General features: G+C 45.8%; 2 protein-coding genes across 3 annotated transcripts; both read right to left on the bottom strand.

Annotated features, from left to right (window-relative positions):
- Window positions 1-136: 136 nt before the first annotated feature.
- Window positions 137-5,682, bottom strand: hsd17b7 (hydroxysteroid (17-beta) dehydrogenase 7). 2 transcript variants are annotated; one of them, XM_061838671.1, is made up of 9 exons: window positions 5,563-5,682; window positions 4,113-4,316; window positions 3,946-4,038; window positions 3,727-3,841; window positions 3,238-3,432; window positions 2,968-3,072; window positions 2,828-2,884; window positions 2,652-2,750; window positions 137-2,258 (listed from the first exon to the last, which is right to left on the bottom strand). In XM_061838671.1, exons 1-9 carry the CDS (start codon window positions 5,595-5,597, stop codon window positions 2,139-2,141), a joined length of 1,023 nt encoding a protein of 340 aa, XP_061694655.1. In that variant the 5' UTR covers window positions 5,598-5,682; the 3' UTR covers window positions 137-2,138. The 2 variants fall into 2 exon arrangements, 1 of the variants encoding a protein (XP_061694655.1); XR_009797651.1 differs by lacking the exon at window positions 137-2,258 and having other exon boundaries at window positions 2,738-2,750; window positions 2,968-3,044.
- Window positions 5,683-7,211: 1,529 nt separating this feature from the next.
- On the bottom strand, window positions 7,212-15,625 carry LOC133510598 (discoidin domain-containing receptor 2-like). Its single transcript, XM_061838667.1, has 16 exons — window positions 15,572-15,625; window positions 14,660-14,762; window positions 13,061-13,295; window positions 11,896-12,043; window positions 11,702-11,804; window positions 11,086-11,269; window positions 10,767-11,007; window positions 10,584-10,649; window positions 10,040-10,176; window positions 9,748-9,955; window positions 9,158-9,369; window positions 8,943-9,073; window positions 8,459-8,662; window positions 7,889-8,123; window positions 7,630-7,779; window positions 7,212-7,509 (listed from the first exon to the last, which is right to left on the bottom strand). The coding sequence occupies exons 2-16, from the start codon at window positions 14,758-14,760 to the stop codon at window positions 7,375-7,377; spliced, it is 2,490 nt and encodes an 829-aa protein (XP_061694651.1). The 5' UTR covers window positions 14,761-14,762; window positions 15,572-15,625; the 3' UTR covers window positions 7,212-7,374.
- Window positions 15,626-16,466: the final 841 nt, after the last annotated feature.

Genomic DNA, 16,466 nt, shown 5'->3' with positions numbered 1-16,466 from the left:
AAAAACTATTTGTATTTAATATTTTGTTGAATCACTTTATCATTATGTAGTTTTAACAGTCATAATGTGCTTGATTATAGGACAATAAAATATTGTACTACTATAATGCTTCAACTCAAATACATTGCACACTTAAATGCTCAGTACAACTATTGTAATTAAAAGTGCAGTAAAGGATTAAAACGTTTAAACCACTATTGAACATCGAATTCAGTGATTCTTTCATATACCACTAGAGAGAGCCATCGGGCAGAAATTCGAAAACTCGTTTTCACTAGGTTATGTAATAACATTACAAGCACAAAAAAAAAATTATTTTGTTCGGATACAAAATTATAATCTTACGAGAATAATGGCAAAGTTTAATGAGGAACAAGTCAGAGTTTAACAAGATAAAAAAATAATAATTCTGAGACACTTATTCCCCTAAATTAGGATTACATTTTTAAAAAATGACACTTTTTGTTCTTAAAGAGACAACATAATACTTTAGTTTTGACACTGGCTCCACCCCTCGATTTATGTACGGATGACAAACTGTAATAAATTAAATAGAGTATATCAAAATCCTATCATAGCTTTTACTTGACCTAAAGCCAAGGTAAGGAAGACATAATTGGTTTGGGATCCCAGTTCCCCTGCGGAGGAACTCTCTGTACTTTTAAAAATGATACGACACAATTATTGCAAGACTCAGATCCCCAGGTGCCCCTCATCTCAGTTTGAGGACCACCGCCATAGATTCTTAATGCTCAAAATAGTCTTCTACTTTGAAAATGCGGTAGCAGCTGTTCCGGAGATTAGGTGGGATTCCGGAGTTTATAAAAAGCAGCGACCATGTGGTCAGCAGGGACGTGGTCAGGAACAGCTGGTGGGAACACATCTGTCTGTCGTCTCCGCAATCTGCCGCCGAACCTAAATCCGGCGCCTATTTCTGGTTTATCGCTTTTAGACTTGATCGCGAACATAGAGTACAAGCATTCCACACATCGTCCGCTTTGTTCATGTCAGGTTTACCAATTAGACATTCATTAAACGGGACAAAAAAAGGAAGCAAAGATCAAGATCAGATGTTCAAGTTTGACAGCTCGCGAGGAGAGAGGAGAGGAACCGTCTCGTACAATTCACCACTGCACTCTCTGATTATCCTCTCCTCAGCACCTCGATATATTTTGTTTCAAAACGCCCCATATTTACATGGATGTTACAAAAAGGAGACGGGGGCGCAAAACATAATTGGAAACAAAATGTACTTGTTTGTTCATGTCTGTGTGGAAGATTGCTGAGTACATACATGTGTGGTCATCATTTCTTGAACAGACAACAGGTCCTCCTGGCTCAAACAGTTCTGATGATTATTATTATGATGTTCTTGTTCTATCTCCTGTTAAGCGGCTGCCACGTTATCTAAAGCAGCACCAAGCATTTCTTTAATGTAGGCAGAAACAGTTTCCTAATTGGAGCAGAGCAAAGCATTCTTCATTGCAGGCAGAAACTGCTTTTTTCTTTTAATTGGACCAGAGCAAAGAATTCTTCATTGCAGGCAGAAACTGGTGGGTTTTTTTTTTTGTTTTTTTTTTTTTTAATTGGAGCAGAGCAAAGCATTCTTCATTGTAGGCAGAAACTGATTTTTTTTTTAAAATGGTGCAGAGCAAAGCATTCTTCATTGCAGCCAGAAAAAGTTTCTTAATTGGAGGAGAGCAAAGTTACACACAGAGGAAAATATAGCACTAATCACTTGTAATCTTGTGGATCAGAGAACAGGTCTGGAAGAGAAGTCATAACGTCATCATCGTGGTCAACAGTATCACTGTCATTACCCTGTTGTGCCAATAGTGGATATATTTCTACCAATTTTGAATTTGTCGGGGCAATAGCAGTGGTTCTAAGTCAGTTAAGTGATGCCCTAACCACAGGTCCAAACAGATAGTTTGTTACATTTCTATTGGAGGTCTGTACAGTAGTGTTAAGCAAGGCACTGGTTGGAGATGTTCCAGGCCAAACTGACGAGTTGAAAATCTGTCAATAAAGGAAGCTAATCATTGAGGAAAAATTGGTCAAATTGCAGACTTCACGTTGAACACTAGGCACACATGAAACGAGAGCAATGTTCGTATTTTTGGTGAACGTCTCCATGACTATGAACACAAGTCATTACGCTGATGTTGATTTAGGTCGGGCAAATTTCTCCTGACGTCTTTCTCCAGTTGAAGAAGTTTCTCGTAAAACACTTCACACATCTTGTCGTCAATGTCCATCTGACAGAACACAAACACAGGCCGGGGATTGTTACGTAGACGCCACGTAAAGCATTCTCTCATTTATGCTAAGATAACAGATGATATTTTAAATCGAATTCGGGGCACTTGCAACTTGTCAATACACGGAGTTATTGATTATTCATTGATTGCATTCTTTTTTTCCCGACAACGTTGAACAGCGGCGCCAAGTATGCGGCGGTGCAGTTGTACGCCACTGGAAACCAACAATACTCAACACATTTATAATGACTTTCAAACAGACAATCTCAACCGAAAGAGAGCATTATTCATACAAATATTTGGAAAGTAACTCGTTTTGGCACAGCTCTCGCGTTGAATCTTGCAAAGAAAGTGACGAATTAGTGTCATTGAAGTGTGGGCGCTACTTACTGGCCGCGGTTCTGTGTAGTTGGCTCCGAGTCCTGATGTTAAGCTGTGATATTTTGCCCTCGGGTCCAGAGATTCTGGCGTTTGAAGGAACAGCCAGTGCTGTGGAAGCCCATATTATTTTACCTTTAAATAATAGATCAGTTCTTTTTCGTGGGTTATTTGAGCTAGCGACATACCAGTGACTCTGCTCCGTTGTGCGGCGTAAGAGTAAATGTATTCGTGAAGATTCTGATCTGCGCAAGACGGAAAACACCAGAGAATGCTTCAGAAAAAGGACCGAAAAAAAAAGAACAGCAAGAATTACAGAATCACTCACCAGCCACATGATTGGCATGATGAACGTCCAGAAAAAGGAGGGGAGTATACCGTAAGTGAGATTGGTCATCACCAGCCCTGGACAAACCACAGAGGAGAAAAGCCCCTGGTGAACACGAAGACAATTTTTAGACGCGCACAAACTTCCCACAAGCAAGGATTCAGTTTTGCAGCTAACAATGCAACTGTTGTTCCACTTTCACGAGGTGTCATGCCGCAATGTCGCACCACTTACGGTCTTACGGTATATAATGTGCTGGAGTTCACAAACCTGGCCGTTCTTGCGTCTGTTGAGGGCCACACTGAGCATGTCAGAGGCGTACTTGGAGGAGCTGTAGGGCTCCGTCCCATTTCTGTGCTGGATGTCCTCGATGCTGAAGGCAGCGCGGCGGGCGTTGCTCGAAGAGGTCCACACGACACGTGACGTGCGACCGGCCTGACACAACAGTGGCTCCAGCTCTCTGACCTAGCACAGAATTGTCAAGTGTCAAACCTGTACACTCCACATAAAGTGACTGCAAATGTAAAAGTGGTCCGCATGATATATATACACGGTTGAAGCCAGAATCTGGAAATTGCACCCAAGGATGAGATATACCAAATACCTCTTGGACAGTGTCAAGCAAAACTCTGCGTTACGATCTTTGGACAAACATGATTTGTTTTGCAGCTCTTTTATAGGGTGCCATTAGATTCCACTGGTATACCTCATGAAGTTTCACTATCAAATGATGTGATTGTTTGTGTGCGGAGTACGTACCAGGACAAAATGACCAAAGAGGTTGGTGGCGAAAACTTCCTGCAGACCGTCAGAATTGGGGCGGTCTTTCTGCGTTAAAAGACCCTCCGCTGTGGCAAACATGTTGACGGCCTTTCTGTTGAGGCGAAGGTACACGTTGCGTCGGATCACGCGGGGTCAGCAACAGGACGGAATGCTTGAAAAGTTCCATTTCAATTTAGTCAGAAACGGGACTTTTACCTTGAGAACAAACCCTTGAAAAAAGCTTTTACATCGACATGTGGGTTGGGCATTATTCCCGCATTTAGATACAAAAAGTCAATGCTTTTGTACCTGCAGGAAAAAAGAAGAAGAAATTAATCTAAGATTATTTCATCAATGGCAGTATCACCACGTGAGGTATCGACCTGGCCTTCAGCTCTCGGGCAGCGGCGAGCACCGAGCGCACGGAACCCACGTCGAGCTGCAGCAAGTCCACCCGGGCCTCGGGGTGAGAGGTCAAGAGGGCGGAGCGGGCGGCCTCGGCCCGCTGCGCGTTCCTGCAGGCCAGACACAAACGCAGCCGGACGTCCTCGGCGAGAAGCCTTTCGCACAGGGCTCGTCCAATTCCACTGCAACGGGAAGACAAATGGATTCAAAGAACGGCACGTACCGCTTCTGGGTCCGGGGTCTTCAATGGGGACTTTTTTTTCCATCTTGCTTCTGTACCACCACTATCACGTCACCATTATAGAAACTATCATAACTATGCAAAACCGCAATAAAGCAACATGCAACTATACATCATCTGGCGCAGTTTGGAATCAATATTTCTCTAAGATGACACAACATTTTAACATTTCAATGCATCATACTCACCAGAGATGCCGACGATTAAAACGTGTAAAGATGTGTTTGGCGAGTCAAACTCGGCTGTAACTAGCGTGGTTCTGCCCGACCGAGCAGAAGATGGAAAAACCGAGCAACAACTTTCCCGACTGACGTGGGAAAGTAACTTCTTCCGCGCCAGCTAGTTGGTCCTGTGAGGTAAAGCTGAAGTGAAAGTGGGTTTCTTTCGGCTTGTCCCGTCAGGGGTTGCCACAGGGTGACATCTCAGATGAATGCTAACTGGTAAAAGAAACCGTCTCATCGCTACTACAGTTTAAGTCAAAATCGACCGACGCTACAGATTCTGAAGGGCCTCGGCAAATGGCATTGATGCCTATGCGCCGCCAATAGATAGGTTACCAATTACCGGTAGTGACACACAAGATGGCGGACATTTAGAGGCTGACATCTGACTGGATGAAAAATAAAAAAAAAAAACAAAATCCAACATACACATCCTGCAAGCAGTGCAGTCAAGAGAAACATGATGAAATGAAGAAGCTGATCCAATTTCACGGAACAAATGCTGGAATTGAGGTTGTAAATGCGGGTCAGTACTTCTGACAGTGTTCAGGCCAGTGGAGGCCTTGCTGGCCTTGAATGATGTTTATTTACTATATCTAAAAATCACAACAAGACTGCCATTAGGTCAGGCAGAGTTGCAACACATTGGGAGCAGCATCGGTTGCAAATGAATGCTGTGCCAAATCAGAATCTATCAAAACGGGATCACTAACGTGAGACATCTGCACTTTGATCATCGGGATTGATGAGGCGACATTTTATTTTAGAATCAACTGCAACAACATGCGCTCGTTTATCATTAACATAGATTTGAGCTACTATAAAAAAAACAGTTTGGACCTTTTAGACGACTACGTTTATGTAAAAAAAAAAAAAAAAAAAAAAAGCTTGCACCACCGCAGTGAGTCTCAATGCTTTAGTAGCCAACCACTTTTGCCCAAAGATCGGAAATAACGACGAACTTACCTGTTGGCGCCGGTTATAATGACAACTTTTTCCATGTCTTCCTGCTGCAAACTTCCGTGAGAATGACGGCGGCTTAGTCGGGAGTGAGAGGCCGCCCGAGGGGAAGCTCGTGGACGGTTGGACGGCTCCCATGGTTCGATTCCGCTGCAAACACGCCAGCCAATCAGGGTGCAGGAGCGCGAACGCCATGCGGAAGCTGGCCAATCAGCTTGCAACTATGGCGAGCGGCGAGAGCCAAAACAGAAGGCACATCCCGATATGCAAATTTACACTGTACTAATCGTCCAATCTAAAGTGTCTGGACATTTGTAGCCACGTCTCCTCCTTTTCTTTTAAATTTTATTAATGCGAAGTGAGCTTCTCGGGGGTGGGACTGACTTTGCAATTTCAGCTCGTAAAATATTACAATGTGGTGCAGTTTTTTTCAGCAAACGCTTCCTCGGGTTCTATCCTGAATCAATTGAAAATTTCAAAACATTTTCACTTCCTTGTGGAATGGAAAATGGTTGAATAATACCATTTGGGGGAAATTGCATTTATTGCCCCCTGAAAAGAAAAAAAAAAACAAAACAAAACAAAAGAAACAACCCCCACCCAAAAAAAAAAAAAAGGCCTTTAAACCAGAGTCACTCCTTTATCAATTTGGATAAGGGAAATTGTATTCATTTGCAGAGTTTTAAATTGTTTTGGTCTCTAATAGCATAAATAATGATGCATTATCACCATAAAGTATCATCTGGTGTCCCAGCCATCATGAAAATATTGCAGCTTAATGAAACTCCCAAGTTGTTATTGCACATATAGCACTTTCTAAAGTCTCTTAAAATATGGTTCCTCTCGAAGTATGCGATTTTGGCATGACCACAACGCGAAAAAAATCCCACGTGGTTATCTGATAAAACCACTAAAATGGCTGCAGACAATTTGAAGGGTGGAAAAACAACAACAAGCATTTGAATTTATAATTGAACAAATTTAATAGCAATCTACTTGTGTATATGTGTACGGAAGCGTATTACTGCCACACTAAAAAAAAAAAAAAGGTCGCGTTTCACATAATTATGTGAAATGCGGTGTGGCAGTAATACGCTTTCCGATACGTGTGTCCATGCAAACGTCTGTACCTTTAACGATTTGCATTGCCACATATTGTATTGCTGTACATATACGTAAAACTACAATTAAATCTGCAGTATTTAGAATCCACGCTTCATCTGCGTGTTGAGTGTTGCGTAAAATAAGCAAATACACAAAGTAAAATAAAGCTTTTATTGGTATTCAGTAGATTAAACTTTATGTTTCCGTGTGTCTCATGAGTGTACTTTCTTGTGAGGAAATTTAGATGCTTATACTTTCTTTTATTTCTGCAAAGTAAGAAATGCTAAAACGTCGAGTGTTGTTCAGTCTTCAGATTTTTAGGGCATCAGAATTCTAAAGCAACTATGAGTTTCCTACATTTTTTTTTTTTTTTTTTTTTACACATTCATGGGCTAAAGAGAACATATGCTTTATAAAATACATTATAAGGTTTGCACAAAATGTGTTTCAAACCAGAACAACATTAACTGTTACCTATAAATAGACACCGAATGGCAGTAGAAAATAATAAATACATTGATTAATTCAATATGAGAAAGTCATTCCTAAAGCTACGTGCTGTTGCACTCGGCACATTTATTACTGTATGTACAGCCCCTTTGTCACAAACTAGTTTAAAACAACTGGATAACATTTGCAGGGTTCCATTGCGACTCCTCGTTTTGTACAGAACAATTCCTAACCTCGGCAGACCCGAATCGTGCGTCCCGTCCGCTACGGCCGGCCCTCCGTCAACTGAGCGTGGAGCTCCTGAAAGCTCAGCCTCTGTTTGGCGTTTCTCCTCCAGCAGCTCAGCATCAGCTCGTTGTACAAGCCGTCGGGACAACACGGCGGCTGAGGCAGGTAGACCTGGAAGCAGCGATTGCCAGTGAAGGCGTGCAAATATATTTCCCCATCACTCTGGCGTTACCGCGCAAGTACCGACTAGGAGGCGGCAAAATAACCCCGAAGAGTTGGTGTGACGCTCACCTGTTTGCCCTGGTCCCGGAAAAACTCGCCTGTGTTTTCAATGACCTGCTCGTCAGACAGGTGGGAGTAAGGCTGCTTCTTGCAAAGAGTCAAGATCTCCCACAAAGTCACCCCGTAGGCCCACACGTCACTGGCCATGGTGAACTTACCCTGCAGGAAGGGAGTCGGTCACACAAGTCAGCTAAGCCGCAAGGAAAGTTGTCACCCAGCACTTTTAACATGGATTTTGTCCCCCCCACCCCGCCGAAGGATCACTTGCCAGCAGAATGCTTTCCCAAGACATCCAGCGGATTGGCAGGACAGCTCGGCCCTGGATCCGATAGTAGTCCCCGCGGTACAGGTTGCGACTCATGCCGAAATCGGCGATCTTTACGGTGTAGTTCTTCCCCACCAAGCAGTTCCGTGTGGCCAGGTCACGATGGACGAAGTTCAGCGATGACAAGTACTTCATCCCAGAGGCGATCTGCGCCGCCATGTCTATCAGTTTGCTGTAGCTAAGGGGCAAAGGTCGGAAAGAGAACGCCAGTCATGTTGTCTCGACACGTAGCAACCGCAAGAAATCAGCTACACCCGTGCGGGCATTTATTGTCATCAATACTGCGTCCGGCAGTTTGTGTCAGGGTGCAAACATTTTGACGTTTTCATTTTCTGGTTGAAACCTGACTGCGCCGTACTCGATACTTGTCCTAACACGCAAGGTACACATCATTTAAGTACAACCGATACGTCTTAGATAAACGGTCGAATGCAATGCATTTCACAGCAACGCAATCTCACGTGAAAAAAGTGACGACAATAAAGTTTGCGGTCGAAAGCAAACTGAAGCTACCCGATGGTCCGCCTCTCCTCTTCCTCACGGTCCTCATCCAGTTCCTTGAGTCTGAGATGGCAGAGGAACTGGTTGAGGTCTCCGTTCTCCATGTACTCGGCGATCATCCACAGAGGGTCCGTGTCCACGCATACGGCCAGCAGACGCACGATGTTGGGGTCCCTCAGGCGAGACATGATTCGGATCTCCTCCAGGAAATCGTTCCTGCGGTCAGAAATAGGCGTACGATGCGTTGCGTTGCCGTCTGGATTCAAAATTCTCCCATCTAAGGTGTATTTTTGAGGCTAACGTGTTTTCTGTTGTCAGGTCATGCTTCTGTATCCTGTCGGAATCCACCAAAGTGCAGTACATTTCAGTCACTGTACTTTTTTTTAATACTCGGGACCGCCGAGGATTGATATCAGGTATCGGTATCAAGCCCTTACCGGCCTTCTTTCAATGTTTGGGGAACTACAAGCAATTGCCTAGTACCTTTCTTTGTTACCTTGCATTCTTGTTGGCATCTTCACGCAGCGTTTTAACAGCTACTAGCAGAGATCCTTGGTTCGTTGTCCCTTCTCCAGATGAGTCGTCGTCTAAAAAGGAACGCATGCCTTCTGCTTCACACAAGTGGACCTAAAAAAAACAAAACAAAACAAAACATTTTTAAGGTCACGGCATTTCCAGACAACAAGAGTCGCAAAGCCCCAGCAAACGCACTTCGCCAAATTGTCCCTCTCCCAGTTTCTCTTTGAACGTGAGTTTGTCCCGGGGGAAGTCTCGCACGGCCGGATCTACGCCAGCGAAGAGCCTCGGGTTGCCAGTCGCGCTGCCCTCTGACTCCTGCAGGCTGATGATGTCGGCCTCCGCGTAGTGGGGGACGCCGTCGGAACCGCCGCCGGCTGCAAGAGTCCGGTAGGAGCTGCTCGCGCCTAATGGGGGCGGGCGTGCGGAAAAAGGATCGTTGCAGGACGTGAGCGAAAATCTTGCGATGGAATTCACTGGCTTGTGTGACGTGCTTTGCAACATTTCAGGAATTTCCAAAAATGGAAACTTTCCATGGGAAATTAGAAGCAAATGACAAATTTACAACATTGGCTGATTTTTAAAGCAAAATTTGTTCAAGAAAACGTTCAAAACCTTTGAACTGTGCTTTGAATCGTATTGTTTGACAGGGATGGCTTGTGACAAAACAAAATAGTTGTATTTATGCTTGAATGACCCATAATCTCGAGTTCGGTCCCAGAAAGTTTCCATTCCATTTGGAATCTTTTGAAAAGTCTTTCTGAAAATGGCTGGTGTGACCTCACCCAGTTGTTCGGCGAGATGCGCAAACTCGGGCAGCCTCCGGATGAGGCGGGACGGCTCCTGGTAGTCGGCGCAAAGGGGGAAGATCCTCTCGTAGGTGGAGTTGGCGGTGGACAGAGAGGACGACACGGACGAGTGGTGGAAGGAAAAGGCCCGAGTCTGAACCGCAAGGCGCGCTGTGAGTTCCTCGTCCAGAATTCGCCGCGATGCCTTTGTTGTTCAAAGAGATACCAGGTTCTAGCTACTCGCTACGCATGCTTGGAAAAGAATTGCACTCCAAGGACTGTTGCGCACCTTCTCGAGCATTTTTCGCCACACCTGCCGCCACAAGATGATGACGATGATGGTCAAAAGGATTGCGATAATAGCCACCAGGCAGCCAATCAGGATCCTCGTGTTGCTGTCGTCCACTTTGTGAGTTGGATCGTCCCCTACATAAGATGAGAAATTTAACTCAAGAATCAGTCTCTCACAGCTTCGGAAGCGTAGTTGGGCTTTTTACATTTTGATAAGAAATACAGTACAAAATAAGGAATCTGGAGGACTACCAGCAGGGGGCGTGGTCTGCTCTCTCACACACACACACACACACACACACACAAAAATGAGCTAACCGGTTTAAAGTGCTGGATGTAATTAGCTGCTCTTGTAGATTAAAATGAAACATGGCAGACCACATGGAGCTTTACTGCACCAGTTCTATTTCAGCAATGAACTCGAGATGTACAGTATAACAGACCAGTGGTTTCCCGTGTTTTGATAACGCAAACAATACATCAACGTGTGCAATTTTCTGTTTGACCTTCTTTTCCAAGGCAGTGAGATAACGAGACTCAACCTGGCAGCGTGTTAGTCGGGTGTCCACGTTTCCGAGGAATCAAAGATGTGTTGTACACCGCTGAGCCTGGCAGTCGGCAAAGACAAGGGAAAAGATAATTTGCCAAGGTTTTGCGCTAAAATGAAAACAAACACTGCGGGGGGGGGGGGGGTGGAGAACCAGCACATGAACGTGGGATTTCACCTGATTGGAAGGCGATTTCACTGAAGAGCAACCAGACGTCAGCAAAGTGGAAACGACATTTGATGGCGACGGCAGTCTGGTCCCCGAGGGGCACGGTGACGAAGCGGGCACTTTGGCTCACGTGATCGACGGGTGGCCTGAAGGTCACCGGGTCAGAGTCCCAGTCGGAGCCCGAGCGGAAGAAGCAGGTGGCCTGTCTGAACGTCCGGACCCCTCGACTGAACATATTACTACAGTGAACCTGTGGGCCGGACCTCAGAAATCAGTTTTCTCTATTATAAACTCGCCTTTTATAGTTTCTTGTTCTTCTTCTCCTCACCTTCATGGAGGTGAAGTTACGGACGTGGTCGAACTCAAAGGTCATTTCCACGTAGGCTTTGGGGGCGCTCTTGTTGCTCCAGCCCACGTAGTCGTACCCCGGCCACATACCGTAGACGTGACTGTCGAGAAAATCGTCCAGACCCCAAGTTCCGTCCGTCAGCTGGCCCAGACCCTTGCTCGGTCTAGACGGGAGATTGCTCAAATGAATACAGAACATAAATTGTATCGTGAACCCGAGTGCGCCCTTTGAATGGAGGCAAGTATTTTGATCATACAGTATGTTTTCGTCGGAAAACACTTTGAGGGTGTAATGCTTACATGATGGTGTACATTTACAGCAATTATTGCCTAAATCACTCACAACAAAAGTGAGTACACTCCTCAGCGTCTATAGTTTGTTTGATTATTTTCCAACAACGAACTCCAGCTAACGTCCCCCATAAAGATGTTTAGTTCGGCGAAGATATTCAAACTGTACGAGGCTCATTTGTCTCCAGCAGGATCCAGCTCACCCCTGACCCAACGAAGACAGGACAGGACGGGTGAAATGCACAGCACGTGAAAATCGATGACTTCTGAGATCCATTCGTGCACTGCATGCGGTCGCCACTCACTTTTCAGCTGAGGCTCCGTCGTACACGGAGTCGTTGAAGGAGACGTCCAGGCCTCGGTAGGTCATTCGGTGCCCCTCTGGGATGCTATAAGACATCAGACCATCTAAAAGCGAAGCAGAGATGACCGCCAACAATTTAGCAGTGCTAAATCCAACGGCGAGTTTCAGGAAACCGAGTCAACTCTTGTGACTGACCGAGCCATTCGCAGCCGTAGAGCTCAACTCTCATACAGACGATCAAAGAGGGGTCGGTCACGGGCATGAAGCGAACATATCGAGCGATGACGGGAGGCTCCAGATCCTTCAGCACCACGTCGTACGCGTTCCTGTTCCCCTCGAGCACCTGGTGGGAGGGGAGCCGCGGAAGACAGCTGGAAATGAGCGCCGCCTCCGCCAGGCGGACCTGGACCTTTTCTTTCTCGGCATTTTTGGAAAAGTGGCTCTCTGGAGCTCAGCGCTGACTCCCGACTGAACCTTAGACTGGAAATTCTGAAATATTATATTAGTAAACCCTTCAGTTTCTTCTCTGATTCCCTCAACTTACTTTTTTTATAATTGCAGTCACAATAATCCCTCGTTTATGGCGGACATTAGGTCACACCCCCGCAATAGGTGAAATCTGCAAAGTAGTAGCCACATATTTTAAAGCTGTAGGAACCACCTGAGACTCTTATTGATCTTCCCAAAAACTGATTTGATACTTTTACGAACACTTACTCTTAAATACGGTTAAGCCGCGGTTCTGGAACATCCCCATTTTCGAATGAAAATTTCGAGATTTTTTTTGCTTCTGTTTTCCAACGAAAATCAGTATTTGAACGCCCCCGACAAAACCGGGAAATAACGTATTGCGCACGGCCAGCCTAGCTGACAGCCGAGTCACTACAGAGACGGGAATGGAGTCCCAGCTTAGCGTACTCAACTACTAAAGCATACATTTTAAGCAAAAAGATAAATAAAATTATTTTACTATATAAAGTATTTAAACTATAGATGTATTTCTACTATGCAGTTTATTATCAGGAAAAGGTAAAAAAAAAAGCTTTAAAAAAACTCATTTTTTTAGGCTAGGAAGGCATTATTTCTTTTTCCATTCATTGTAATGGGAAACATCGATTTGGTTTTCGAACAAATCGCTTCTCGAACGGATTGTGGTCGAGAACTGAGGCATCACTGTATATTTGAACGCTTATGCATACATTATTGCACAGTAGTACTCTACACTAATTACGTGGTAATGTACATGAAAGCAAATGCTAACTCTTTACCAGCTGCAGGAACCTGATGCGTCTCCCTAGGCCACGCCCCTTAAAGGTACCACCACAATCTATTTTCGAGGCTTTCCCGAAGAAGTGCTCACCTGCCGCCCCTTCCGATCGCTCCAGCCCACCCAATTGCTGCCGTCCCGGCTGTACTTGATCCTGTACCGCTGGGCAAATTCGTTGCCCACGCCGTCGGCGTGGCGCCCCTGAGTCCCCACCAGCGTGATGAAATGGAGCGAGCGCAGGTCCACCTGCAGATATTCTTTCAGGCCGTCCGATTCCGACAAGTCGGGGCACCAGGCGCCGTCGCCGTCCGCGTTGTCAAAATCAAGTCTGTCGAGGGGAAAGGAAATGAGCTCGGGTACACAAATTGACCCCTCCGTGGATATTGCGCAATCCGCGTCACTGACCAATCAGAGGCCAGAGATCTGCAGAGACCAAAGCCCGTTTTTGCTCCCGCCATTTTCTCTGACAACATTGAATGGTCCAGTATCGGTTTAGTTAGCGTTTTATCGCGTATTTGGGTTATTTAACAAAAAATACGGTTAAGAGGCGTAGTCGCGGACTTTGTAATAGTGACGACGGGTATCCCGAAAGGCTAGTCGGCGGAGTTCGATTCGTCCCCTTTCCAAAACCGAAGACCCGGTACGAAAAATGCCTTCGATGGATCAAACTTTGTGGAAGACCGCATCATCAACTAAATCCATCTAATGTCAACCGGAACACATGTGTTTGCACCAAGGTATGCCCTATATTTGATTTTCAATACACGTCTCGTATAAATGAATTCAAAGTTCTCCGCTAGCATAACACCGCTACGTGTGAACGATTGACACACTTATTCTTTGTTGAGCGATATTTAGCGATGATCGGACTGGACAAACGTATCGATTTCTTGCTGGCTCGCGGCCGAAGCTTAACCAGACTGTGTTTGCGCGAAGATATGCCCTAAATTTGATTTTTAATACACGTCTCATATAAATGAATTCCAAGTTCTCCGCTAGCATAACACCGCTACGTGTGAACGATTGAATGAAATGAGAAGCATGGCGTCTGTCTCATTTCAGAATGTATTGTATTGTATTTGCCATTTTTACTGTTTGTCTTACGTGAGCGCACGTGGCGTGACGTCACTTCGGGAGGCGTGGTTAAGTGCCCTGTACGGAGGGGTCAATTGACAATGGAAAGAACAAAAATAAAACGAAATTACTTTCAAGATGAACTTTTCCGCTAAGTCACGAAGTAGCGTCGCGACCTCTATTGAGCCAAGGTGATCGTTTACATAATGAAAATGCGACAGCACACCCCCAAAGAAAAAAATTATGACTGTGTAATCGGAAAGTTTGGGCAGTGACCTGAGTGGGCGCCACGTTGCTTCCCACTTGACAATGTGTGTACTTTCAAGAGTGTCCAGATTTTTCCTCAGCCGACTTTGCTAAATTAGCCCGTTTTTTTCCCCCCTCCGTTGAAAAAAGGCCAATTTGGACGAAAAGGGGAAAAGCAATCATTTATAGGTTGGCTTTCGATTGACCTTCCGCGGAAGCTCATTTACAGTTTATAGAAGCCCGACGGCAATATTTGCATAAATGCAGGAGAAGGTTTTTCTACATAGCTTCTCATCCATCTTCCCTGCTGTGGAGCCAAACAAGGATTTCATTATTTAACGTGACGCCGAGATAAAATAAACAAGCACATGCCTCCCAAATTTTGCGGCAGTGGACTCCGACCACTGACTGGAGGCGGAGATGTCGTCATCCTGAATCTGCCCGCCGGTCATGCCCAGAGGGTAGCGACACATTTCTGGGAAAAAAAAAAAAAAAGACACAAAGCGTCCTTGGTACGTGAACACATTCGCGTAGCGCGTGGATTTGTGTACTTCCGAGTGCGGAGGCGAGCTGCGGTTGGAAGGCGAAGGCCGCCGCCACTTTCTGCCGACCGATCGGCTTCCGGCGGGGCGGCCGAACAGAGGCTGAACTGTGTCGGTGCCAGTCTCGGGAGGCCCGTTTCTCTCGCTCTTCGTTCCTTTTTCCGCACGTCCGCCGCAGCCACGTGAGACACGTTTGGCTTTCTCATGTTAGACTTTTTGTTTTTCTTTTTACTTCAGTGCTAACGATAACAAAAACAAAAAAATATTCCAATGCGACAACCACAACTTCCAGTACGGCTACCGGTGCCGGTGCCGTTGCTACCTGCTAATTAGGGGAAGCTGTCGATTTCTTCACGTTGCCACTAAAATGTGTGTTCTATTTGAGCGGCAGGACAAAAACGCCTTTTGCTGCGAAAATATTCAAGGTGGGGAGTGCGTGTCTGCATGCGCTGCCCACGACTACGCCTCGAAACCGCTTGTGAAAGGTCTGCCTGTTCGCACCCTATTTGCCGTCTTACGCTGGGCAAACCACACGCACGCTGGTTTGCACTTTAAGCCCACCCACCTTATATTACTTTCTTTATCCGTCCTCAGAACTATGCAAGTTATTCGAAGCCGAGACGTGTCTCTTCTGCTCCGGTCACCGAGCTCGCCAGTCGCTTTACCGCCTCATTGTCAGCATCCCGCTCGGCCGAAATTGATGTCACGGAAAGAAAAACGCACGCGGGAGATGAAAACCCACCTGGGTTGACTTGACATCGCACGGCGGCGGCCAGCAGGGCAAAGACAACATGGCGGGCGGCCTCTTTGGCTTGCATGGCCTTCGGCGGGCGCGTCCCAGGGAGCTGCACACCCGCACCGACCCGCGAGAAGCTGGAAATGGAAAGTTTTGGGAGACGTGCAAACACGACAGTCTCGGCCGCGTTCTGGTGGCATCTCTGATTTTGCCGTTCTACGCGATCCAAAATCCAAAATAAGGGTTTTTTTGACCCACACACAATCTTTTTGGGAGTCCTTGCGCACTCAAATGACTTCCAAACGCAGAAGAGCACAGACTTATTATGTCTTTGCAATAAGCTTCTATTATTTGTGAAAACTAAATTTCTGTCAAATGAAAAAAACGCCAAAGAGAAACAAAAATAAGACCATTTGCGCTCCTGTGAGTGATGTCACTCCAATCCCGACACGCAACATGTTTCCAATGCAAAGTTGCAAGCCAACGTAAACTTTAAACGGCAGCGTGGCTCCGGCTCTGAAAAAGAACGATGCACAAAATCGGGATTCGACTTACTTTAGTTGAGTTTAGTTTTTTTTTTTTTTTTGTCCTTCCTGTCAGGAAGCCATCAGTCTGCGCAAACAGTCCTCTGCAACTTCTCCTCGCTGGACTCTTCTGGACTTTTCGGGACCGGAAAGAAGAGAGGAGGAGAGCGAGGGAGAGGAAACGGAGGCTGGTGGAAAGAAGCGGAGAAAATAACACTCTTTGGGGTTCGGAGCAGGAGGAGGAAGAGGAGGAGGAGCAGGAGCAGGAGGAGGAGGCCGACCTCCCACAATTCCACCTGATCCACAAGCGCCTGAAATTTGGGTCCGCAGAGGCAAAGATCTGGAACTGCCCCACTTGACCCACTCATCTAATAACT

Source organism: Syngnathoides biaculeatus, chromosome 13 (genome assembly GCF_019802595.1).
Source record: "Syngnathoides biaculeatus isolate LvHL_M chromosome 13, ASM1980259v1, whole genome shotgun sequence".
In the NCBI taxonomy this organism is placed as follows: Eukaryota; Metazoa; Chordata; class Actinopteri; order Syngnathiformes; family Syngnathidae; genus Syngnathoides; species Syngnathoides biaculeatus.
Note: the sequence above shows the minus strand (reverse complement) of the source record. Positions and strands in the feature narration are given on the sequence as shown.